Source organism: Rana temporaria, chromosome 3, assembly GCF_905171775.1.
Source record: "Rana temporaria chromosome 3, aRanTem1.1, whole genome shotgun sequence".
Taxonomy (NCBI): Eukaryota; Metazoa; Chordata; class Amphibia; order Anura; family Ranidae; genus Rana; species Rana temporaria.
This window is the reverse complement of record NC_053491.1, coordinates 159,270,377-159,297,772: the sequence shown is the minus strand read 5'-3', so window position 1 is coordinate 159,297,772 and position 27,396 is coordinate 159,270,377. Positions and strand designations below refer to the sequence as shown.

General features: G+C 40.7%; 1 protein-coding gene across 1 annotated transcript in view; it reads right to left on the bottom strand.

Moving 5' to 3' along the window:
* The window catches only part of LOC120931843 (V-type proton ATPase subunit S1-like), a 130,108-nt gene that overhangs the window by 18,806 nt on the left and 83,906 nt on the right, over nucleotides 1–27,396 (bottom strand). Inside the window, exons 7-9 of the mRNA XM_040343715.1 lie at nucleotides 11,202–11,437; nucleotides 8,529–8,582; nucleotides 1,330–1,573 (exon numbers count right to left, since the gene is read on the bottom strand). Of these exons, the coding sequence (XP_040199649.1) occupies nucleotides 1,330–1,573; nucleotides 8,529–8,582; nucleotides 11,202–11,437 (534 nt within the window). The remainder of the gene's footprint in view (nucleotides 1–1,329; nucleotides 1,574–8,528; nucleotides 8,583–11,201; nucleotides 11,438–27,396) is intronic.

Sequence of the window (27,396 nt, the reverse complement as noted above, 5' to 3'; positions counted from 1 at the left end):
TTATAATACATAAGCGTCTTGGCCATAATATTCTTAACATTTCTAGCTTTCTAGTTTTCCTGAAAACTAGAAAAATACTGTGCTAGAAAGTGTATTATTACAGTTACATTTAGTAGAAAGAGTATTTTCTCTGGTGTGTGCCGCTTTACTAACTTACACTTTCTCATTATTTACTTTAGAACAGATGCACCGTTTTTAAATGAATTCTTTCCTGAAACCGACATTTGGTTTTTCAGGTAAGACTTTTTCCAATTTTGTATCCTGTAAGAGGATGGGCCAATCCTGATTATTTTCTATACGGCTCTGTGATGGTTGTTAAAGTTTGTACTAAAGATCAGTAAATTTTTCATCCTTCCTGGTTCCCTGACTTTTTCTCTAAGAATTTTTTCTGTAGGATTGAACTTCCAGACTTGAGAAAGGGGGGATATGCCCCCGAAACATGTGTCATCAAAATAACCCACTATGTTTCACTCCTGTTTCACCCTTTTAGAGGGACATTGGTATACCTTTCCTTAGGGCCCCTAAGGCTCTGCCTCCAAAACGTGTTCTGATTGGCCAGGTCGACTCCAGACCAGACAGCTCTCCGACAGGTTCAGTCATCGAGAGGTTCCCTTGACATCTTCCTGACTCCCTGCACATCCACACACAGAGGAGCCTGCTACATGGCGGCCGCTGCACAGACCTGAATAGGTAGCGCTGCCGAAGTGCCTGCAAATCGATTTGGCAGCGCCGCAACATGGGCACTTTTAACCCTTTGTTCAGCCACTAGCGGGGGTTAAGAGTGCCCCACTAGCAGCCAAAAAGCGGCAAAAAACCAACACGGCGTAGCCCCAGCGTGAAAGGGATCTTACTCTTCTATCCCTGAGATTTTAGCACTTTTCACTGTTTGTGTTTTTACAGAAGTAAGCTGTGTAAGAGCTGGATCCAAAAGTGTGACTGCTGAAAAACTAGGTCTGATGTAGGAGTATATCACAAAGGAGTAAAATAAGTATTTTGTGTGATAAAGTGAATTTACTGAAAGATTTTATGATATTGTGTGTTCAGGAAACATGCAGTAAACTTTTAGGAATTAACAGTTGCTTCAGCGCCTGGGTTTTTCTTTGATCACTATGCCAAATTAAATGAGCCTGTATCCAATCTACTCTAAAAGAGGTGAAGTATGGAAGAGCTTGTGTTTTTCAAAGTGAAAATTCATTTCTGCAGTATTAGTGTAAAAAATATTTGTGCTGTTACAAGAATTAGGCTTTGTACATTAGCCCCCATTCCAAAAAGGACAATATTTAATCAATTATAAATTAGTATTTTAAAATTAGAAAATATTCTTCTTACCTGGAACTCGGCAATATATATCCTCCAGTTGTTAGCTTCACTATTAGCAGGAACAAATGTCTCTGCATACAATGAACTTGTCCCTACTTGCTGGCAGTGGAAGGAGTACTCTGCTGGTGCGGAGGAATAAGTAGTTTGGAATGAAGCATTTCTCAGAATATCTTCATTGGGGATTATAAGAATGGAATCTATGTTGAACCAGTTTCTTGCAGAGCCAGTGTAGAACATATTAGACATAACAAATCTAGAAAAATATTAAAACAATAATAAAATAAGTAGCATTACACAATAATATATGTCGTTTTTTTTTTTAAGTAGAACGGCAAAATATCTTAATGGACCATACACACAATCCGAAAATTGGATGAAAAATACCACTTTCGAATCAATCGTACGATAATCAGATCGTTAGTACAGATTTTTCGAGAGCCGGACAAGAGTTCATCCCATATTATCCGATCGGACAAACGTGAATTTTTTTCTCGTACGATACCAGATGGTATGATGTTCGTTTAATCAGTATAGTTGTCGTCCAAAAATACAATAGGAATATACTACAACACATTACATCACTTCCGTTTTTTTATTCTGTCGTACGAGAATTTTCGTAACTTTAGTAACATTTTAGCAACATTTTCGATATGCGACAGGGAAATGCCTTGTTTACACAGGCATCTCCCTATTCTGCAGCTCTGTGACACGATCGCGGGACACCGACAGACATCGTGCCCACGGGTCCCACGGGCATGGAGTACCCGCACAGCGGGAAATTCAAAGCAACATACAGGTATGTTGCTTTGCCCAGTCGTGCCATTCTGCCGGTATATCGTCGTTAGACAGTTGACAAGTGGTTTAAGAAGAACTTCGAGGTATGGCATTTTTTACAGTTACCTTGGTCCAATTTGGTCCAGTTTAACTATGCATATACCATGTGTACCAAAAATTCTGAATGAACAAAATAGTAGCGCTAAAAAATAACTAAACATTTCTAAATATTAAACAATACATTCGTGATACAGAAAATATTGTGAGAAATGCAGGAATATATAAATAAAGTGAAAAAATGGTATAAATATATATGTGAAAAAGCGTCCACATAGAAAATCCAAGGTGATAATATTCCAGATGAAAACAATTAAAGTGTCTTCTTCTCTCCCAATGCCCCCCTGTGGCATAATCCCCGACTTAAAGAGATAGCCAAGGTACCGGATGGGTCGTGCTGGGCAACGTATGGGGTCAAGTATGCCCATCAGCTGTTCAGGAATGGGGTATTTAGAAGTTTTATAGACATGAAGACAGAGTATGGGATCCCTAACACTTTCTTTTTTCGATACCTGCAGCTGCGTCATGCCGTAACGGCACAATACAGGGGGGGGTGGTGGCGCTCTCCCCCTCCAAAATGGAGAAATTGCTCACTGATGGGGATCACTCCCAACTAATCTCTAGGTACTACTTTATGCTGCTGACGTCCTCCTCTCCTAGAATGGAGAGGGTTAGGGCGCAGTGGCAAGCGGACATACCCTCTCTCACTGACGAATCATGGTCTGAAGCCCTTGACTCACTGGTACCATCGATGATCTCGGCTAGAGACAAAATAACACAATTTAATTTTTTACATAGAGTGTACTACACTCCCAAACGGTTACACAAAATGGGTAGAGGGGACTCATCTGATTGCCCCCGCTGCCAGGCGGCGGAGGGCGATTTCTTTCATATGGTCTGAAATGCCCTCGAGTGGAGGGGTTCTGGAAGGAAGTGTTGACATTTCTGGAGGCTAACTTGGATCTACCTAATATATATTCCCCGGCTAGGTGCCTGTTAGGTGACCTGGAGGAGGAGGAATTATCTGTATCAAAGAAAACACTGTTGAGAACATTGGGCCAGATCCTCAAAAGAGATACGGCGGAGTAACTGCTGTTACTCCGTCGTATCCCTGGTCCTAAATATGGAACTGATCCACAGACTCAGTTTCCCATAGTTAGGACGAAGATCCGACATGTGTAATTGAATTACACTGTCGGATCTTAAGGATGCAATTCTAGGCCGGCCGCTAGGTGGCGAGGCCATTGCGGCCGGCGTAGAATATGCAAATAACCAGTTACGGCGATCCACGAATGCTCCGACGGGCCCGTCGCTCTAAATCTACGTCGTTTACGTCGAGTTCCGCCACGTAAAACTAGGGCTAAGCCCTAGTTGTCTTAAGCCATGTTAAGTATGGCCGTCGTTCCCGCGTCGAATTTTAAATTCTACGTCGTTTGCGTAAGACGTCCGTGAATGGCGCTGGACGCCATTTACGTTAATGTCTAAGCAAATGACGTCGGAGCGACGTCAGTTAGCGCAATGCACGTCGGGTAAGTTACCCGACGGAGCATGCGCAGTACGTCCGGCGCGGGAGCGCGCCTAATTTAAATGGGACTCGCCCATTTGAATAGGAACACCTTGCGCCGGACGGATTTAAGTTACAGCGCCTCAAAGTTCCAGGTAAGTGCTTTGTGGATCGGCACCTAACTTGGGAATTTTGCGGCGGAGTAACTTAAATCCGAAAAGTTACGTTGCGCCGCGGCTTTGTGGATAACCCCCATTGTTCTGCTATGCTAAAAAGGCTCTGGCCATTAACTGGCGAAAACCATCCCCCCGTCTCTGCAGGGTTGGATGAAACTGGTGAATAATGCACTGCCAATGTACAAACTGACGTACGCGGCTAGAGGTTGCCCAAAAAAGTTTGAGAAGGTGTGGGCGGGATGGATTGAGAAGGTCTCGGGAGATGTAGAGGTATAAAGGGTATGATGGTGTGATTTGAAGGCCAAGATACATACAGTGGGAGCTAACTGGTTGGTTGGAGGCCGGATTAGATAGAGCTCGGTACTAGGAGATATAGGGGAAATAAGCCTTTCTCTTTTTTTTCTTTTCTTTTCCTTTTTTTTTTTTGTTGTTTTATTTTCTGTTAAAGTTGATAGGGTTATGTTATTGGAAAATGGGAAAAGAGTACGATGGATATGCTTGTCGGATAATGTGTACGTGTTGTACTATAATGACGCTGAGTTTATCTGAAATTCCTTCTGTTCCATGAGACGTGAAAATATGTACTGTATTAAGCTGCTGTGTTATGCTATGAACATGTACAATAAAATTTACACTTTAAAAAAAAAAAAGTGTCTTCTTAATATAAAACCTTTCACCACACCAAAGTGCCCAGTGACTCCACTCCCATAGGAATTGTGCTTACCAATGCGATATGCCTTGCATTCTCATGCTTGGCACAAACAGCAAAATATTTCTCCACACGAACTGACCAATTCCACCAGTGATTCTCACAAGCCGAATCGTTGTTCCACATGAAAGGTAAAGTGACTCCAATGGTGAAGTATATCAAACTTGTTTATTTAAAATCAGTAAAACAGCTTCACACATTGCACTCACATTTGATACAGCAAATCAAGGCACTTTAATAGTGAACTAAGCTGCGGGTTCCTCACAGGAATCTTGTTGCATTATGGTCACAGCGGACCTAAATATACTGATAGGCCCCGTACATACGACCGAGTTTCTCGGCAGAATTCAGCCAGAAACTCGGTCGGAGCTGAATTCTGCCGAGAAACCCGGCCGTGTGTACACTTTTGGGCCGAGGAAGCCAACGAGGATCTCGGCGAGGAAATAGAGAACATGTTCTCTATTTCCTCATTGTTCAATGGGAAATTTCGGCTCGCCGAGATCCTCGGCGGCTTCACAAGGAACTCGACGAGCAAAACGATGTGTTTTGCCCGTCGAGTTCCTCGGACGTGTGTACGGGGCCCTATACTTCACCATTGGAGTCACTTTACTTTTCATGTGGAACAACGATTCGGCTTGTGAGAATCACTGGTGGAATTGGTCAGTTCGTGTGGAGAAATATTTTGCTGTTTGTGCCAAGTATGAGAATGCAAGGCATATCGCATTGGTAAGTGCAATTCTTATGGGTGTGGAGTCACTGAGCACTTTGGTGTGGTGAAAGGTCTCATATTGAGAAGATTTTTTGAAGATTTGTTTTCCTTTGGACACTTTAATTGCTTTCACCTGGAATATTATCACCTTGGATTTTCTATGTGGATGCTTTTTCACATATATATTTATACATTTTTTTCACTTTATTTATATATTCCTGCATTCCTCACAATATTTTCTGTATCACAAATGTATTGTTTAATATTTAGAAACGTTTAGTTATTTTTTAGCGCTACTATTTTGTTCATTCCGAATTTTTGGTGCACATTATTATTATTTAAGTAGCTGCTTTTTTTGAGGTTCGCACAGTCATTGGCGCAGTGGGGTGGAAGGAATCAGAAGGAGTGCCTATTATTCTCTTTTTTTCACTATTTGTTTAGTTTTATGCATATACCATACCTGTGGGATTACTCTAGAGGTGGAAAATATCTATAGTATCCTCCACTACAGCAGTGATCTCCAAATGCTTCTGTGTCCCATGCTGATTGGTTTCCCTGCTGTATTCTGAGCACAGGAGGTCAGTCACTCAGCACAGGTGCCATTCAGGGAAGCATGCAGCATTTTCTCAGTGAATACAAAGCGTTCTCTGATTGGTTGAAGTGGAGAGGTTGGGCAGTTCTTTGAATGGCTGCCATGCCAAGCGCCCAACCTCTTATGTTGAAAATGCAGCAGTGCAGACACTCTGCGTGGGACTTGGAAGTTAGTGGAGATCATTGCAGTAGCAGTGTCTACTAAATAGATTTCCAGCTTCTAGAGGTCTTCCAGGATCTATTTGGTCTCTATCCGTGCTGGTCATCATTTTGCCCCCGGAACAGACAGTAATGGGAAATCTAAAATGTAAAGTTTGATTTGCTGTATAATGCATCCATACAGGTGTAGTATAACAGTGTGACAGGGATGGGTTACTGTAAATAAAGTCTGCTGTTTTTTACCACTAGACTCGCAGTCCAAAAGGAATTTTAGACGACCATATCTGTTATCATCAGTCAACTTTTTTAGGTGAAATATATGTGAGTCTCTGCAACCTTTCTTGCGATTCATGCATAGTGATAGCAAGCAGTCTGCACTTCTTCATCCCCCAATTTCATAACCTTTGTTTCTAAACTTCTAATTTATTTGTAAATGTGCATCAAATTGACAGTTTTTCTTATTTCTCTCCACCTAAACAGCTCCCCTTTGAACCACCAATGCCTAAAAATGACAACACTCTACAAAGCACAACATTCTGCTAGATAACTACCTGCATGTTTGATCATTCATTTGCAATTTCTCTTGTACAAACCTTCTTTTGGTGTTTTCTGATACTTTCTTCTGCATGATCAATTGTAAATTATGTGCAAGATACTACTGCAGATTAGAAACAGAAAGCTTAACTGCTTAACTTTTTGACCAGTCGTTTTCAGAATGTGTGGAAAAGGTAGTGCTACTGTCTTATTTTCTGATAACATAATAATTTTGCAAGCCATACACAAATTAAAATTCTTTGTGAAATGTGAGCAATGGGTGGCTTTGTTGGCAACACCCAGCTTGCCAACCATTAATTTAAAAATAAAAAGAGCCAAGTGTAAAATTCTGATTACTGCAGCCAATCAGATATAGTCACTCTTCTGGTAACACAACAGCTGTGGGAGTAGCGGCTGTCAAAATGCAATAGCAAGTAGGGGAGATTCATCTACACAGTTTAGCATATATAGGGAAATCTATTGATTTTTCTCATTCAGCTTAATGAGCAGAATCATAACGTGTATGGCTAGCTTTGCTCTTTCTAGTGCATACTGGTAGTAGGACCATCAGCTTTTGGAACTGTGTGTTTGCTCTGATGAAAGCACATAAGGGGTGTCTGGGTGACTTTTTTGCCTTTGTGCTTGTATTTGTAAACTGTATCTCCACCAGAAAGTTCATGGGACCATGTTGTAAAACATAATTTCTCCCAATGGAGAAATTCATGTAGTCTATTTTACAATGTGGCTAAAAATGGATCTTTCAAGGACCCTTAGGCCCTGTACACACGGTCGTTCCAAACCAATAAGAATGGTCCAACGGGCCATTTCCATCGGTTCACCGCTGAAGTGGCCTGATGGTCTGATGTGCGTACACACCATCGTTCCAAAAAACGATCGGGTCAGAACGCGGTGACGTCAAACACACGACGTGCTGAATAAAACGACGTTCAATGCTTCCAAGCATGCGTCGACTTGATTCTGAGCATGCACGGGTTTTGAACCGATGCTTTCTGTATTAACCATCGGTTTGGACCAATCGGGCAGCGGGCCATCGGTTCGGTTTTAAAGCATGTTTTAAAATTTTGGACCGAAGGACAACAGACCGATGGGCTATACACATGGTCAGTTTGGACTGATAAAACTGAACCTCGGTCCATTCTCATCGGTTTTGTCCGACTGTGTGTATGCGGCCTAAGTGAAAAAGTTGTTTACTTTCTATTGTAGCTCCTTGAAACATAACCATTTGAAGATGCTAGTATACTGGTAAAAATTGAATACTTCATGTACATCAACAAATCTATGTCACTATGCATATTTTTTACACCTGTATGGATGCACTATACAGCAATATATTTAGTAGAAGCAATGCTTACTGCAACTTATATGAATGCATAGATACCTACAAGGATTTGGTGGTCCAACGAGAGTGAAAGCTCATTCATTCTGGAATAAACAGTTCATCTCAGATCACTCTTTAATGTTATTTTTCTGGAACCATTTATCTAGTAGTATTATTTGGTTAATGTATTTAACTGTAGATATCTGTCTGGTTAAACCTGAACACAAAAAATACTGATTGATGCAGCTAACTATGCAAATGTTTTCAATAGTTTTTAATAACGTGGTATACCATTGTGTCTTTGTGTGTGCTTCCTGCCATTCAGGGTGAAACCCCAATGTCAGACAATCATGTAATATTTTCATTGCACAGTGCTGTCATCCCAAAACTATACTAAAGAATATGCTTACAATGGGCAGCTTTTACTGTCCAGTTAGCAAGCTGGGAGCAGGGACGTAACAACCCTGTATTGCTGTGTGGGATCACGCTCCTTGCTATATAGCATGGCAGAGGTGTTTGTATTGCAATAATAGTGGAATAGAATCACGTATAATATAATAAAATAAAATATAATAGAATGTAATTCAACTGTTTGATTAGTGTTGGTTGTCCAGCGTTTCATATTAACTTCAAGTGAAATCAAGTTTAGAACACACCTTACTTCCAGGCTTGTAAGTCCATTTCCAGGATTAGAGTATACTAGGGATAATCTAAGAAAGAAAAAATAACTTAGAGTCATAACCAATGTATTATAGGTAGAATCTAAGTAGAATTAAAAAAGGAAGATGTTATTTTACGTAATAGAGTACCTGACCTAATAAGATAGCATCTATGAGCCAGTACGTAAAAGAGAAAAATTCACATGTATTTACCTATACTGCATTATGTAAGAGTGTTAATAAAGGTAGAGGAATGTGACAACCCACAAGTACAGAACACATAAAAAACAAGAATATATATGACATTGGACTATTCCAAATTAGTGCTTTAACATTGCCTTCATAAGTGTAAGTACAGCATATATATAATACAATCACCACCAAATGTTGAACATGCATAACTATTCTCTTAAAAAAAAAAAAAAAACTATTATAGAAACTGCAAAATAAAATAGTACTGTCAGTGTTCCCTGTTGGTATGGATTTGCCATTGTGTAGGAATACAAGAGTAATTATTGTGTTGTATCCTCAAGCGAAGGCATGATTTTGGTTTACATTGTCAAGGTTTTTTAATAATGTAGTGTTAAACCCAAAATCAAAAATGTCCAGCAAAAGTGGCAGTTACAGTAGAGGGACTGGGGTGCTTAGAATGTTTAGCTTTTATTATGTTGCTCTAACTGCTTAAAGAACGTTAGTTGGAGTTTGGCTTTAGTGTCTTATGCCGCGTACACACGATCGGCCCATCCGATGAGAACGGACCGATGGACCGTTTTCATCGGTTAACCGATGAAGCTGACTGATGGTCCGTCGCGCCTACACACCATCGGTTAAAAAAACGATCGTGTCAGAACTTAGTGACCTAAAACACAACAACGTGCTAAAAAAAAAGAAAGTTCAATGCTTCCGAGCATGCGTTGACTTGATTCTGAGCATGCGTGGACTTTTAACCGATGGTTGTGCCTACTAACGATCGTTTTTTTCCTGTCGGTTAGGAATCCATTGGTTAAATTTAAAGCAAGTTGACTTTTTTTTTAACCGATGGTTAAATAACCTCTGGGGCCCACACACGATCGGTTTTGACCGATGAAAACGGTTTATCAGACCGCTGTCCTCTGTTTAACCTATCGTGTGTACTAGGCCTTAGTCTAGAATAGGGCTTTTCAACCAGGGTTCCTCCAGAGGTAACATGAGCCTTTCCTTCTTTTCAGCTCCCACTGACACCATTGATCTTTTTAGCTATCTGTAAGGGGGTAATTCTTCCCAACGACCACAATTGTAAGGAGCATTCTTCCCACTGACCATCAGACTAATGTATCATGAGTTGTAGATATAGTTATTTTAGCAGAGGTTCCTGCGAGACATTATTTTAAGGGTTCCTCTGTGTTGAAAAGGTTGAGAAAAGCTGGCCTAGAGCTTCTAGCACTATCCTTTTCCCATATTGACAATGCTGCTTTCCAAGGAGGTCTTCATTGCTCCTCCATCCAGAGTAAGCAAAAACCACCACAGCGCACCATATCCAGAGTAAAGACACCTTAGGAAAGGAAGTGTGTTACTGACCTACATCGACAGGTGAAAAATAAAGGGAAAAAAACCTGAAGAAAGAAAACTAATACAGCCATCATGTTTATGGAATGATAAACTGCAATAAATTAGATTTTTTTTGTTGTGAGTTGGTTACAGAATGCCATAAATCTTTAGTCAACACAAAAATCTTATTTTTACAGTTGCTACAACCCCCCAAAATCCTATTATCTTGTTGACAGGCAGCCTTCTATATACAGTTCACATATATAATGTACCACACACATATACAGTTTACAGTTACTGTATAGCATCACTCACTACATCACTACTTACTTTCTTTCATGATAATGTTCCCCTAAAATTGTTTAATTCACATATATGTCCCTGAGATGTGTAATCTTTATTTTTTAATGTGATGTAAAAATCTAATTAAAACACCTATTTTCTGTGTTATTTTATTACCACCTCAAATAGTATTGTTTTATTTTGTTCTCCATGGGCAGCTATCGCCACCTTGAAGCTGAGGTTATTGTAAGTAGTGATAACCTGTGAGGTATACTTTGTGAATTTACTTTTATTTTGAATTTTTCATAAGGGCTGATAAATTAACCGTGACAGTGATATATTAGCACTAGTAGTGGACTAGTGGTCTAGTGGTACTGGTCAGAATGGTGGCTTAGTAGTTAGCACGTATGTTTTGTGGTAATAGGGTACTCAATTCAAATTCCAACCATGACACTACCTGCATTGAGTTTCCATGTTCTTCCTGTGCTTGCGTGGGATTCCTCCCACACTCCAAAGACATGATTGGTAGGTTAGTTGGCTCCTGGCTAAATTAGTCCTAGTATGTGTATGTATGCATTTGGTGTAGGGTCCTTAGACTGTAAGCTTCTTAAGAGTAGGAACTGATGTGAATTTCCAATATGTAAAGTGCTGCATACAATTTTGGTGCTACAACAATACCATAATAATACTTTCAGAGCTGACTAAAACAAAGCATGTTTGTGAATTGAGATCTGAAATTTATAAAGTGTGGTATCAAGCAAATAATAACAAAAAAAAACACAGGTTTGTTAATTGAACCCATTCCATAAATATAAATACATCATTGGTTCAATATTTTATGTTTTATCAAAAGTTACTTACGTGGTATTGAAATCAGAGCATTCCGATCGGCTAGTGTTTGCTGAACGTGCTATGAATGTCACATTTGTCAGATCAAATACTTGTGTGTCATTAGCAGTGACCACAAATTGGGTTGCGTATATCAGAATGCAGGTGTCTGATCCATTTGTCACATTAAATGGCGGATATGGAACAGTCAAATCAGTGGCCAGCAGCTGTCGCCCTTGTTTTTGCACCATGTCAAAACTCTTTGCAACCTTTAACAAAAGAACAAAAAAAGATAAAAAAAAGTAAGGTAGTTTGCCATCAGTCACAAATCAACTGCTAATTTATTAATCTGAACTAACCATTGTACTATAAGGTTTACTAACTTGGTATTCCCTACCACCTTTAAGGCTGGGTTCACACTGATGCTAATTGCATGAGGGTTTCCTTGCATCCAATTCGCATGAGAGGAGAGTGTGACCAGCTCTCATCTAAACCGGTCCACACATCTCCGGGGCGGCCATGGAGTGTATTGGACAAGGTTCCTGTGCATCTTTGGCTTAGTTTCAGGTTCGAATTCAGTCAAAAAATTGAGCTTGATTCATCCCTAAAATGGAGAACAGGGACACACAGGACCTCTGCTGTGAGCCACATCCGCATGTACTGTATATAAAAGATGACAAATCAGCGCAAAATGACAAAAGACCTAAATGAAAGCTGCTAAACACCAGGGTCAAATTTCAAATCCCTCAAACAAATATAAAACAGATAGTGCAGCGATAAAAAGACAAGTCCATATTATTAACAATAAAGCACCCTCCGTGGGATCTTCAGTACAAATGATGGAACATGCAGAGATCTTTGTGATAAGTGTAACACCTCCACCAATATGAATCAAATGGCCGCTCACCTCACAGCATGGACCCCACAATGAAAAGGGTCAAAAACAGCCTTCCCTTGCGGGTATGATAGGTAATGTGGTGAATCCAAATCCCTTTTATACAGGCAGCGATGTCACAGACAATGAGGATCTCTCAGTAATGGCATGGATCTGGTAAAAGACAAAAGAATTGTAGGGGATGTTGCGCCTCTCCTCCGTGATCTGGGTGTGCTTCTTCGGAATACAGCAAAAGGGAACAGCAGTATGATCATCTACTGATTAAGGCCAATGAGAGGCTGAAATGTGTTTAGAGGGGAGGAGTCGTGTCTGTGATGTCAGGCGAAGAACCCAGCAGCATCACAGAGAGGAGGAGCAAAGGATCCAGACTCAGTTGATGATATCACTGTGTGGGCTTGTATCTTTACAGCAGCGATCATACTGCTGCTCCCTTTTGCTGTATTCCGAAGAAGCACACCCAGGTCACCGAGGAGAGGCGCAACATCCCCTACAATTATTTTGTCTTTTACCAAATCTATGCCATTACTGAGAGATCCTCATCGTCTGTGACATCGCTGCCTGTATAGAAGGGATTTGGATTCACCACATTACCTATCATACCCGCAAGGGAAGGCTGTTTTTCACCCTTTTCATTGTGGGGTCCATGCTGTGAGGTGAGCGGCCATTTGATTCATATTGGTGGAGATGTTACACTTATCACGAAGATCTCTGCATGTTCCATCATTTGCACTGAAGATCCCACGGAGGGTGCTTTATTGTTAAATCGTTTAATTGTTAATTGTTTAATCGTGATTATTATGGACTTGCAGTGAACGTTACAGCCTGAGCACCAACACTCTACTCATATATTTTCCAATACTGCGGTAGAGCATGAGTAAGTCTTTTGTGTTTCCATAGCTAATGTTGTATATCTAAGAACATCTTTATAGTATGCTATTGTCTATCAGAGAGGCGCCACTCTAAGTGCAGTATGTTACATGTAGTTTAATGAGCAGGCCTGAAATAGGAGCGCATGCTCCGCAAATGTGCCGCCTACTGGTCCCTTCAGCAACCCAGAAGTGCCATCATCCACACGGCCCACCGCTCACCCAGAACTGACGTCATCCCCCGGCTGCCTGCGTGACTGAGGTACAGGAAGTGTCAGCTACCACCGGCGCAACCCACTCCACTACACTAGCCTGCAGCCATCGGAGTAACTTTTCTCCGGACGTTCCATAATTTGTCACGCTCATTTTTATCCTGCCTTTGTAAGTATGTTTGCTCTAATTGCTCATTAAACTACATGTAACATACTGCACTTAGAGTGGTGCCTTTGTGCTTTCTCCCCCAGCTGATTCAAGATTTGTTTCACATCTTCACTGGGCTGCCTCCAAAGTTTTTAGCACAGACTATATAGACTTTAATAGTCCCATATTTTTACCATTGCCTTCTTTTTAAAAAAATTCTCCTTTTTACTTGAGTTCTCCCACATCGCCGCTGGTGCAAGCGCCAACTTCCTCCTATGTGTATTGTCTATCAGAGAGTTTCAAAATCTATAGAAATACTGTCTCTTTGAAGTATAATATCTATTATATCTTAATACCTGACTCTCGCAAAGTCTTATCATATCTCACAATAGTTAGCAAAGCATAAGGTAAATATACTACAGATAAGGTTATTTTAGTGCTGAGAATTAATTAAGAGGAGATTCGGTTAGTGTTAGGGTCAGGGGCCAGCAAATCTTATGTGCCCCCTGCTAATTGGAAAGCTCTAGCTCTGATTTAGTATGGAATATGTTGGATCTCTGCACAAAGACCACAGATTCCACATAGAGAGCAAAGTTCCTTCTCTACAGTATGCTGGCAAAGGACAGGATATTCTACTTAGTCTATGGCTACTTTCTAAAGAAAACAAGACTGTAATGGTCCATTTACACATATATATTGCAGATACCACACAATATATTATAATCCTACATACATGTGTATTTGCAATGGCAGCCAAACGCACTGCGCTTGCACTGTAGTGCACACCAATGCCCTGTAGCATATTTCAATTGGACAAGTTGGAGAAGCAGGGCAATCACGTCACACTTCCCACTTCATTCAATCAGAGAACACTTCGCATTCATTGAGAAAAGGCAAAGCATTCTCTGAATGGCGCCCATACTGCACAGCTGACTTCCTATATTCACAATGCAAGCAGGGTAGTCGCTCAGCATGGGACCCAGAAGCAAGTGGAGATAACTTGAGTAGTAGTATCCACTTCAATGATTTCCAGCTTCCAGGGGCATGAGCCTGGTATGGGATATGCATAGTTACATTGGTGCAAGTTGGACGAAATTAACTATAAATAACATATCCAAACCTGGAATTCCTCTTTAAAAGGCTTATTTTAAAATGTATAATGGACAGATTAGGCTCCGTTTACAAAGCTTTAACACAAGGATAACTATTTTTATAGTAGCCATGTTGTTTTCAAATCTCTCTGGAGTTAAAATAGAAATCAATCCTCCTATCATTTTACACGTGAAGTTTAGTATCTTAGCATTTTTTAGAGCTGTAGTCTCCATTGTGCTGAACATGGGATCAGCTACAACACCAACCATTTGAGGGATTGAAGGTTTGGTTGAGTACTGAGATAAGCACACTGGCAATTACTATCACCAGAGGCATGCCTTAAATGTAACTTTTTGGGGGCAAAACAGCTGAATCTGTGGGTTTGGATCTACTTTTATTGAAAATATATATAGCCTGATTCAGGTAGACTTACGACGGCGTATCAGTAGATACGCCGTCGTAAGTCCGAATGCGCGCCGTCGTATATTTAAGCGTATTCTGGAAAGCAGATATGCTTAAATTTGGCCAAAATACGACCGACGTAAGTCTCCTACACCATTGTATCTTATGTGCATATTTGCGCTGGCCGCTAGGGGCGTGTACGTGGATTTACGCGTCGAATATGTAAATGAGCAAGATACGCCGATTCACGAACGTACGTACGCCCGTCGCATTAAAATACGCCGTTTACGTAAGACATACGCCGGTGTAAAGATAAACCACCAAAAAGATGGCGCAGCCCATGCAAGGTATAGGCGACGGAACAGCCGTCGTATTTTACATTTTTTGCGTAAGCGTACGTGAATGGGGCTCGGCGTAGGTGACGTTCATGTGAAAAGCATTGAGTATTTGCGACGTGATTCTGAGCATGAGGTCACGGTTAATTTAAATGTAGCCCGCACACTACATGCCTACTTTGAATTAGGCGGGGTTACGCCGGCCCATTTGCGCTACGCCGACGTAACTTACGGAGCAAGTGCTTTGTTAATACTGTACTTGCCTCTCTATTTTAGGTCGGCGTAGTGCGAATGAGCTGCGCTACGCCGGCTTAAACATACGCCAAACGTGTACGTGAATCTGGCTAATATATTTTAAATAAGTATCCTTACCCTGTGTGTTAACATTTTATGAATTGGGCCTATTACATATTAGAGGTAGTTAGACCCGGTTCACACTGGGGCGACACGTCAGGCGGCTCAGCCGCCTGACGAGTCGCGTCCCATTGAATGCAATGGAACCGTTCTAATAGGAGCGACGCAAGTCGCTCCGACTTAGAAAAAGGTTCCTGTACGACTTGGGGGGCGGCTCGGGGTGACCTGCATTGACTTCTATACAGAAGTCGTTTTGCAAATCTCCTCTAAAGTCGTCCTCAGGACGACTTGCAGAGTCGCCCCCGAAGTCGTGCCGCTGCAGTGTGAACCGATTCTTAGGAGTCTATTTATAAACGTTTTTACAGAAGATTTACACTACTTTCTCCCCAGGAATCACACATTTTCTAATTTCTATCAATTAGAATATGTGAATCTTGGATGACAATTGTGTGAATCTTGGCCAAAATAATTTGCCAATATACCCCGTAAAGTGTATCTATAGCAAAAAAATATCTTGTTATAGAAAGAGTGGGAAAGGATACGATCTAACAGCAACATAGAAAAAAGTAAACATGTTTTTAAAGTTGAGTAGGGGGATGCCTACAACCTCTGTTAGCTTTTAATTGTTGTCTGTTCCCATGTTTCAAATTTTCCTTCACTCTCTGTTGAAACATTGTCCTTGAAAGACAAAGTGAGAGAAAAGCTCTCTAAAAGTAAAACCTGACAGCGGTTCTATCCTTTCCACATTCTTTGAAAAACAAATAAAAAGGTTTTGGGTATACATACACTATAGGACAGCTATATCCACCAGATTTTGATGAAAAAAGGTACTGCATCATGCCAAGCACTCAGTGCCAAGCATTTATATACCATACAACAAGATTTATGTGTGTCATAATATTGAAAGAAATGTCCCTGGAGTTGAAGACAAAATCTATTTCTATTATTCATTTTTGTAAGGTTAAATTAAGCCAGCTATGGAATGTTCAAATCCGGTTTAACAGGAACTGGCCAAGATTAAAACAATGTATGGGCAGGATGAATGTACCCAAATTGATCGAGCAGTCAACTTGGGTACAACCAGCCTGTAAGATTTGACATGCAAATATTGCTAGCAACTGTTAAGCCGTTCCCGCTGGGTGAACACAATGGCTCTGCAGGAGGGATTTCCTCATCAACAATGACTGTGTTGATGGGGGAATTGAGTCTGTTAAGTCTGTCGTGGTTTCAGGAAATACATTTTCTCCGTCTATGGCCGGCCTAAGCATAAGATCTATTTTCAAACTTCTCTATTTTCCAAAGGAAATAGGATTTTCTAATGAACTCTTGCCTTTAGCCTAGTTAGTTAATTAAAAACCCAAGAAACATATGACCAGACAAAACACTGTAGTAGTTTCTTCCATCACCTATGACACAAATTTCCCAATGGAAGTTTCCAAGGGATGTTACCAGGTTGTAAAGAGAAACATTCTAAACAGAAGTTAATAATACTGAAATTCTTGAAGTGGATGATTATGGGTCAGTTTCAGTTTTTGACAAATACTGTAGAGTTAATATAACAATTTTTTATATTGCTGGGAAACTTTAGTATTGGCATCTCTGCATTTCTGTTCCCAGACCTTAACATATGACACATTACCAATAAAGTACTTCTGTCTCTGGTGGAGTTTCAACATAACTCTTAATTTGAAAAGAAGAGGAACCCAAAATTCCAGGGTGGTTTAGAAAAGTGTCTGGAACCATATGAGAGTTATCTTACCTGTGAACTCATATACATGTGAAGTCAAGAGGTGGTTCTGAGCACTAGGCTCTGTCCATAACTGGAATACCACATTTAATTTTGAACATTCTACAGATTGTTTGCATTACAAAATATCTTAATGCAGAGGTGTGAATGATTCAAGTCCTAAGGCAGAAGGCATAGCTGTCACCGTGCAAATGGTTGTCTTTTTAGGTGTTCTTGATTCTGCATTTGTTCAACATTTGCACACTATCTGCTGAGTGATGCTGAAAACCCGTAAGCTTTAATGCATGTTCTATTTTAACAACTATTATTTTCAGCTCTCATCTGCTGTCATTGCTGAAAATAACTGGCGTTTCGACAAATAAAGGTTGTCACGTAACAATAATGTATTGTATAGAAGTCAAAAGCCCCCAAAATTATGTTGTGCAATGTACAGTATTAAATATTTATTTGTAATATTTTACTAAGTTGAAAACTTAAATAAATGAAGAAAACAATGCATAAAAGGGAAATCCTTGACAAATTCCATAACATCATTTTAAGTTTTTACAAATACTTAGCTCGGGCAGCACAGTGGCTAAGTGGTTAACACTTCCCCCTAGAAGCACTGGGGTTGTTGGTTTAAATCCCAACTATGGCACTACCAGCATGGAATTTGCATGTTCTCCCTTTGCCTGCGTGGGTTAGCTTCCACACTCCATAGACATGCTGGTAGGTAAATCGGCCCTAGTATACAGTATGTATGAATGTGAGTTAGGGACCTAAGATTGTAAGCCCCTTGAGAGAAGGGACAGATGTGAATGTACAATGTACAGTATGTGTAAATTAACAGCGCTATATAAGTACCTCTAATAAATAATTCTTCCTTCACATCTCTGTACAGGTTAGACTTATGCCGCGTACGGACAGTCGTTTTTTGTGATGAAAAAACCCGACGTTTTAAATCATGAAATAAAACGACGTTTTTGAAACATCATTTTCAAAGATGAAGTTGCCTACACACCATCGTTTTTTCACAATGCTCTAGCAAAGCGAGGTTACGTTCACCACGTTTTTCCATTGAAGCTCGCTTCATAACTAGCTTCTGGGCATGCGCGGGTGTAAAAACTTTGTTTTTTGCTACACACGGTCAATTTCTGTGAAGTAAAAAATTACGTTTTGAAAAACGACACAAAAAATTCGAGCATGTTCCAATTTTTTTTTGGTCGTTTTTCAGAAGACAAAAAACAACTTTTTCCCCACACGGTCATTTTAAATGGCGTTTTCAAAAACGTCGTTTTTTTTCATCACAAAAAACGACCGTCTGTACGCGGCATTAGGCCCCGTACACACGTCCGAGAAACTCGACGGGCAAAACACATCGTTTTGCTCGTCGAGTTCCTTGTGAAGCCGCCGAGGATCTCGGCGAGCCAAGTTTCCCTGTTGACTAACGAGGAAATAGAGAAAGTGTACACACGGCCGGGTTTCTCGACAGAATACGGCTCCGATCGAGTTTCTGGCTGAATTCTGCTGAGAAACTCGGTCGTGTGTATGGGGCCTAAGAGTGAAGGTGATTCCTTATGATAAAATGCATTACTTGATAAATGGTCTCCTACAAATGTTTTGGACAGTTAGGAATGAAGTATTATCAGTCTGTGGCTATTATTTCTTTTTTTATACCTTGTCTGATACATTTTTAAACTTCCATCAGAAGGCTGTAATTGCACGTGGGCAATGTTTTGTTGTGTAAGAGACATAAAACGGTTTATTTAGTTTTGGACAGAGTTGGAAAAGCATATAACCCCTGACAGGATTTTATTGCATTCTGAGTCCCAACTGGGAAGATTCCCCTTCACTTCTGGTTGTGAAATTTCTTCTTTGGGTACAGAGGATGGAAAATACCATTTTTTTTTTGTTAAATACGTAGGGGTTAGAATCTCTCTCATGTCTGCCTTGGGTAATGCACAGAATGTGTGGCCATCTATGGCACTGACAAAGGTGACCTTTTCTCTATATTAGGTTACATTCAGGCTGCCAGAGGGACAAGCAATGAGTTGAAATCTCACCAACAAGGTCATGGATAATAAAAAAAATTGCCCGAAGTGAATTTTTTTTTACTGGACATGGAGGGTGATTTGTAAATAACAAAAACGTTGAATTTTAAAAAGGAGAAAATATTGTACACAAAAACTCCTTTTATTATCTAAGGGACAAAAAACCCATCAACATTTTATTGCAATAGTTGTATGTTAAACATTTCTACTACTGTAACTATGAGCCACAAAAGATTAGGCAATGTGTTCACGAAAGTTTGTTAACTATTAAGAAAAGAAAGCTTGGTAAAGGTACACATTGTCCAGAGGAACGTATTTCTTTGGGAGAATGAAACTTGACACAGCAGAATTTTGCTAACAAGAAATTCCTAACTTTATCTGGACAATGATTGCTGAAACCTGAGTATATGCACTGCCAGTCTGTTAAAACTTTAATCAAGGTCTCATACAAATCTGCCAAACTGTCAATGTTCTACTTTATTGGAGAACTGGTATACAGGATAAGACAAGCTGGAATAAATAAACTGTCACCTCATTACATGTACCTGTTGTCTTAACAACAGAGGAAGCTAAGGAGAAAGAAGCTAAGAATATAATTAATGGCATTTCTTCATTATTACAAAACCATAAAGTTCACAGAATGAAATATTATAAGCTCTATTTCTGTACAAAGTGTTGTGTTGTTATTTAAATGCGAAAATTTAATATTTGTATCCCAAAATGTATAGCTTGCGTATAAGCAAAATAGAATTTACAGTCACTGTCAATCAGAAAATAACTTTGGGCAAACAATAAAATGTCTTTAAAAGCATTTAAAATTGCCACTGTGTACTATATTTATTGGCGTATAACACTCACTTTTTTACCCTGAAACTAGAGGATAAACTGTGCGTGCGTGTTATACACAGGGGGCTGTGGAAAGTTTTTTTCCTGAAACTTCCCTCTAAAGCCTCGTACAGACGGGCAAACATGTACATGCCCGCCCGGAGATTTCTGTATGATGGCTGTACACACCATTATACAGAAATCCGCGCGTACTCGATACGCGGCGACGAGGCCGCGCCGTCGCGGCGACGTGCGCGGCCCTGGCAGTTCAATGCTTCCACGCATGCGTCAAAGTCATTCGACGCATGCGAGGGATGGCGGCCGCTCGGACATGTACGGTAGGTCTGTACAGACGACCGAACATGTCCGACGGACAGGATTCCAGCGGGCATGTTTCTAAACATGTTTGGAAATATTTGCCCGCTCGAAAAAGGCCCGGCGGGCAAATGTATGCTGGAATCCTGTCCGCTCGGCTGTACAGACGACCGAACATGTCTGCTGAAACTGGTCCGCGGACCAGTTTCATCAGACATGTTCGGTCGTCTGTACGGGGCCTTAAAGTTAGGGTGCGTGTTATACGCCTGTGCGTGTTATACGCCGATAAATACGGGTACTTATCTTGGTATTGTGCACCTATTTTATTCTGACATCTGCCACTGACAATTTTCTTTCCGGCTCTTTCAATTTTTCAGTCAAAGGATGTCAAACGGGAGGAGGTCGACAGGACCACTCACAAAGCCAATTTTTTATTAAAAAAAATGTCATGGCTTTACTCCCAGAGCTCCCAAGGAAACAGCTGCTGTTTGCACATTGCTGCCATCATCTTGTTTGTTATTTTTTTTTTCATTTAATGTGTAGCGTGACACTGAAATTATCAAAAAACTATGGGCTAGATTCACATACCCGCCGTGCAGCGTAACGTAAACCGTTTACGTTACACCGCCGCAAGTTTTCAGTCTAAGTGCCCGATCCACAAAGCACTTACCTGGAAATTTGCGGCGGTGTATCGTAAACACGTCCGGCGCAAGGAGGCGTTCCAATTCAAATGGGGCGGGTACCATTTAAATTAGGCGCGCTCCCGCACCGGACGTACTGCGCATGCTCCCGTCGCAAATTTCCCGACGCGCTTTGCGCGAAATTACGACGCGCCAAAGTTTTGTGAATCGCGACGTCAACAAAACACTTACACCGTGAAAAAGAAAACATTTAAAAATAATTCAAAAGCGACGCGGGAAAGACGGGCATACTTTAACATGGTGGAGTACTTTTCGACCATATTAAAGGTGCCCTATCTTTGCGACGGAAATCTAACACTTGCGACGACGTAACGATGGGAAAAATCTTCGTGGATCGCTGTAACTCCTAATTTGCATACCCGACGCTGGTTTACGACGCGAACTCCCCCCAGCGGCGGCCGCGGTATTGCATCCTAAGATCCGACAGTGTAAGTCTATTACACCTGTCGGATCTTCTGGCTATCTTTGCGTAACTGATTCTATGAATCAGTCGCATAGATACTCTGAGAGATACGACGGCGTATCTGAGATACTCCGTCGTATCTCCGTGGTGAATCTGGCCCTATTTTCTCAACCTTTTTACCACTGAAGAACCCATGAAATTCTTTCTAGTCCCTGAGAACGTCCTCTAAAGCAATTCATTGGGAGCCAGTGGAAAAAAAATGTACCTTGTATAGGTGGCTAGTGTGAAGAAAGCCCCTCCCCTACAATGGTGGTAAAGATGCCACCCTTACAAACACCAAAGAAAAACACTAGTGTCATGCAGCTAGCTTTTACAAGGGTGCTGGCTCTATAACTGTACAGGCACCATCAAATGGAAGGTCAATTAGCCACGGTTCAATGGATCCCCAACAACCTCCAGAGGAACCCTAGGGTTTCAGTATGGCTGTTCTGCAAAATTTAAGGGTAGATGTACACGTGATTGTACAACTATATTATAATGTGTATGGTGAGTAACAACCTACTAACAGGTTCTATTGAGGCAGACCCTTGTATCACACATACTGTATGTTGGCACAATCAGATTGCAACATGCATGATTAGCTTTTTTCATGAGGAATTATAAAGTTAAATATAGGTCCACTTTAATATCAAGTGGTTGTAAACCTCAAAAATGAAAAGAGAACAAAGCACATTTCTTTGTAGCGTGTACAAGCCTCAATCCAAAGCACTGAGTCTGGTTCTTCTCTGATCTTTGTGCTATCTGCATGAGTCACTGATAGAACTCAAAGCCAACACCTCAGCCATATGAGAGATGGCCAGCCCCCCTCCAGCACACAGCATGTGACTCATAGACACAGCTCTGTGTTTTTCTCTTTGAGCCTGTTACAGGGGTGTGTCCCCTACCTCCAATCAGCTATCAGATTCCACAGAGCTCTGTGCTCTAGCTCTGCAGCGTGATGGCAGATCCTCACCCCCTGCTTTGCATTGCTAAAAGATATTGTGTAAAATGTGTGTTTTAGGAGGCTGTGTATTACCTAAAGCTAATCACTTTTCTGGGTATATGCAAGGGTTTAAAACAACTTTAACCACTTACGAACTGTTCCACGTACATATACTGTGGCAGGGCGGGCCTTAAGCGCGAAATTATGTACTTGTATGTGATTTTTTTCTTCGGGTCTGGGGCGTGCACGCCAACGAATCTCTGCTCATGCTGTGATTGGACACAACAGGAGCCAATCAGCGGGTCTGGCGGACACAATGTCTACTGGAATCCTGGCGATCGTTCCGAGAGAGACAGAATGGCGGTCTGCCTTTGTAAACAAGGCAGATCGCCATTCTGCTAGTAAGGAAGACAGATCTTGTGTTTCTGCTAAGCAGGAACTCAGATCTCTGTCTTCTTACAATTAAACCATCCCCCACACAGTAAAGTGCTCCTAATCTCAGATTGTTACCTGTATAGAAGACACCTGGGAGCCTGAAATATTGCTGATTGATAGGGGATCAAATACTTATTTCTCTCATTATAATGCAAATCAATTTATAACTTTTTTGAAATGCGTTTTTCTGGATCTGTTTGTTATTCTGTCACTCACTGTTAAAATAAACCTACCATTAAAATTATAGACTGATCATTTCTTTGTCAGTGGGCAAATGTACAAAATCAGCAGAGGATCAAATACTTTTTCCCCTCACTGTAGGTGCATTAATTCATTTCCATGGCCAAAATAATAATTTATTCTGGCCATGGGAACTACCAGTTATTAACACTCAAGTGCTAAATGTCCCTAGTAGACATAGGTTAGAGGTTTTTAGAAGCATGAAAGAAAAATGCCAGATGCCCTTAACCCCCTTAGCGGTATCCCCGAGCGTGACTCGGGGTGGATTTTCAATGCTATTATCAGTATCCCCGAGTCACGCTCGGGGTAGATGTGCAGAGCGTGCAGTGGCGCGGCTTACCTGCTCGCTGAATCCACAGACAAGTTACTCACCTTGTCCCTGGATCCTGCGATGCATCCCTGCTGTGTGAGCGAGCGGGACCTCGCTCGATTCACAGTGTCCCCGTGTGCCGCCGATCTCCGTTCCCTGCGACGTTACGACGCACGGGGGCGGAGAACGGTGCCAAATTCAAAAAAGTAAACAAACACATTACATACAGTATACTGTAATCTTATAGATTACAGTACTGTATGTAAACAATACACACACCCCTTGTCCCTAGTGGTCTGCCCAGTGTCCTACAGGTTCTTTTATATAATAAAAACTGTTCTTTCTGCCTGGAAACTGTAGATTGTCCATAGCAACCAAAAGTGTTCCTTTATGTCAAAAATGGTTTTAGAGCAGCTAGAAATAGGCGATAATAAATTATAATCACTTGCAGAATTGAGCGATAGCCATTTGTGGGGAAATTCGTAATAAAAAAATAAAAGTAATGACAGTGACAATTCTGCAACTGAGCAATTTTCAGTGATTTTGAGTTGATTACATTATTGAATAATTTTTATTATAATTATATTATTATTTGTTATAATTATTTTAAATTATTTATTATATTATAATTTATAATTTTTTTTTTTTAATTCATACCCGGGATGCCTAGTAGACTCTTGTTTGGTCAGATTTAAATGAGTTATTCCTAAGAATTGCAGGCCTACAGTATAAAATGCCAAATTTCCTTGCAAAATAATTGTACCGCTTTTGGTACGTAATTTCAGACAGAATCATACCGCCAGGGAGGTTAATAGCCACAATAAAACCATCCAGTGTGCATGAAACTTTATAGATTATTTGGAGAACATTTGATGTATAGGTTGTACATCTGGGAGCAGCTGCTGGATTTTGCATGTCCAACAGAGAGTGCAGGTGTTTTTCACTATATGTTACCATAATTTCTTTGTAAAAAGACTTTAAAAATAAATATCTTGCTTTTTTAATGATTACAAAAAAAGTAAACCTATAGACTGCTATTCTTCAAAATTTTGACCCTGCTCAGTTCACTGAAACCAAAACAGTAGCCAGTCCTTCATTTAAATATGATAATAAAAAAACTGAGCTAATATATCACCTATAACTATAAAATTGTTAAATGATTATTCAGTGTTGAGAAGTTTTTCACCTTGGTTACTCGCTCATAGTAGACTGTAATGCAGTTAGAGAATATGTCACACAGTAGCAAATAAGTATCTAGTTAGAACCAGACTGATGCAGTTTTTTTCCAAGGGAAAAAAAATCACTTATAAATAAATGTACACATCACATACCTCGCACTTGGTATTTTTATGTTCACGTTTCTCGCACACTAAATGCTTTGTTTTAGTCAGAAGACTGTGTGATGCGCATTTAATTGCATAACACTATTTAATTTTTTTTTTACTTTATTTAAAGTATCAAAAGTGACATGTGACCTGCAGTGCCTCTCAGTGCACTGTGGTAAAATGCTACATGGCTACACGTCCCTCCCCGCTGCATTGAAATCAAGAAGGAAACAATTGTTTCCTATGTGCTCTAGCAGTGACTAGTGTTTATCCCTTGCGAAAAATGCCAGTGACTATATTAAAGAGCCCTAATGTTTCAAATTCTTCTTTAAGATTTAATACAATTAGTTACTCTAACTGTTGTTTGCTATATAGATTAATAATTTACAGTTGGTTTAGAAAAGAATCACCCCCCCCCCTTTTTTTTTTCAGCCTGAAATAGTTTTATCCAGCTGTATCTGCTCAGTGAAACATCCAAGTGAAACATATAACACCAACATGTCAAAAAATAATAAATATTCAAAAACAGAATCACTGAGTTGGAAAAAGGATCACCCCCTTATGTTAGTCATTTGTTGGACCACCCTTTTCTTTAATTCCAGCCTTTAATCTTTAGGAATATGTCTGCACTAACTTTGCACATCTAGACTTTACAATATTTGCTCACCCTTCTTTGCAAAACTGCTCTTGACTGCCAAAATTTAGAAATCCCAAGGGGAAAGGAGAGAACATGCTTGGTTCAGTCTTTCCCCTACACAAGGCCGGTTTCCCCAAAAGGAAAATTGCAATGAAGCTTTGGCCGGGAATCCCGGGTGTGTGTATGCTCCATCATAGTTTTTCCCAAAACTGCCAAAAAACGCCGGACAAAAGTCTGCCGGATTTCAGGAGAAAAGAGAATTAGCTGCATTCACACTTGAGCATTGTGTTTTTTTCCGGGGTTTTTTAGGCATTTTTTTGCATATTTGTATGCACATTTTTGAGCATTTTTCAAAGAGTGTTTTCCAAGCATTTTGGAGCTTTGACATTTTTGTAATAGACAATAGAAAAATATATCATCTGTTACATTTGTTGCTATGTGTTTCTGCTTTCAGCTGCTTCCAAAACACAGCCAATCTGCCCAAATTGAGCTACTTTTGTAGTTCCAAAACTTTTTTGAACTTTAGGCATCTGGCTTCAGGCATTTTGGAGTGGAGAAGTTAATCACCACCATAGAGAATAATTGATTTTCGCTTTTGAGCTTTGAGCTTCGAACTACAAAATGCTCAGGTGTAAATGAGGCCTTACAGACAACAGCTTAACGTTTAGTCTTTAAATAGACAGAACTTTGTATGAAGATTTGCCTCCATATAGCTAGATTCAGGTAGGCAGGCGTATCGTTGCGGCGGCGTAGTGTATCGCGTTTACACTACGCCGCCGTAAGTTAGCGAGGCAAGTACATGATTCACAAAGTACTTGCCTGCTAAGTTACGGCGGCGTATCATAAATCGGGCAGGTGTAATGGCGCCTAATTCAAATTTAGCTGAGGGGGCGTGTTTTATGGTAATCGAGGGTGACCTTACGTGATTGACGTATTTTACGAACAGCGCATGCGCCGTCCGTGTACATATCCCAGTGTGCATTGCGGCAAAGTACGCCACACGGTCCTATTGGTTTTGACGTGGACGTAAATGACGTAAATCCCTATTCGCGGACGACTTACGCAAACAACGTAAAAATTTTGAATTTCGACGCGGGAACGATGCCCATACTTAACATTACTATTCCAGCTATTTGATGGAATAACTTTAGGCCTGATAATGCATTACGTAAACGGCGTATTTGTATTGCGTCGGCCGGGCGTATGTTCGTGAATAGGCGTATCTAGTGATTTACATATTGTACGCCGACCGCAATGGAAGCGCCACTTACACTTTAGGATACGACGGTGTAAGACAATTACGCCGCTCGTATCTGAGCCTAATTTAAGCGTATCTGGTTTCCAGAATATGCTTAAATTAGCGCCGGCGCAAATTCAGACTTAGGCCGGCGTATCTACTGATAGGCCGGCCTAAGTCTTTCTGAATCCACCTAATAGACTAGACTATATAGAATAGGACTTACTGCTAAATTTAGGCTTTGAGAATTTCAAACACAATTCAACAGACCTTTCCCCACTGTATATACATTGCCAAGGTTTCTGCTCTTAGACAAGTTTCTTTGCTAGCATCGCTTTCCTTTAGCTAATAAATAGATTGGCCAAGATTCACAGACAGCGGCGCACATTTATGCCGCCGTAGCGTATCTCCTTTACGCTACGCCAACGCAGCGCAGAGAGGCAAGCATGGAATTCACAGAGCACTTGCTCCCAAAACTGTGCTGCGTTTCCTAGGCATAAGCCGGCGTAGGTGGAAGTGGGCGTGAGCCATGCAAATGAGGCGTGACCCCATGCAAATGATGGGCCGAGCGCCAGACAGATACGTATACGTAACCTACGACTAGTCATATTCACGTCCAACGTAAACTACGTAAAATACGCCGAGTTACACCTCCTTTATGGGGCTTAACTTTACGCCGGACGTACAACTTAAGCGCACCACTCGTAGCCTACGTCGGCCGCACGTACGTTCGTGAA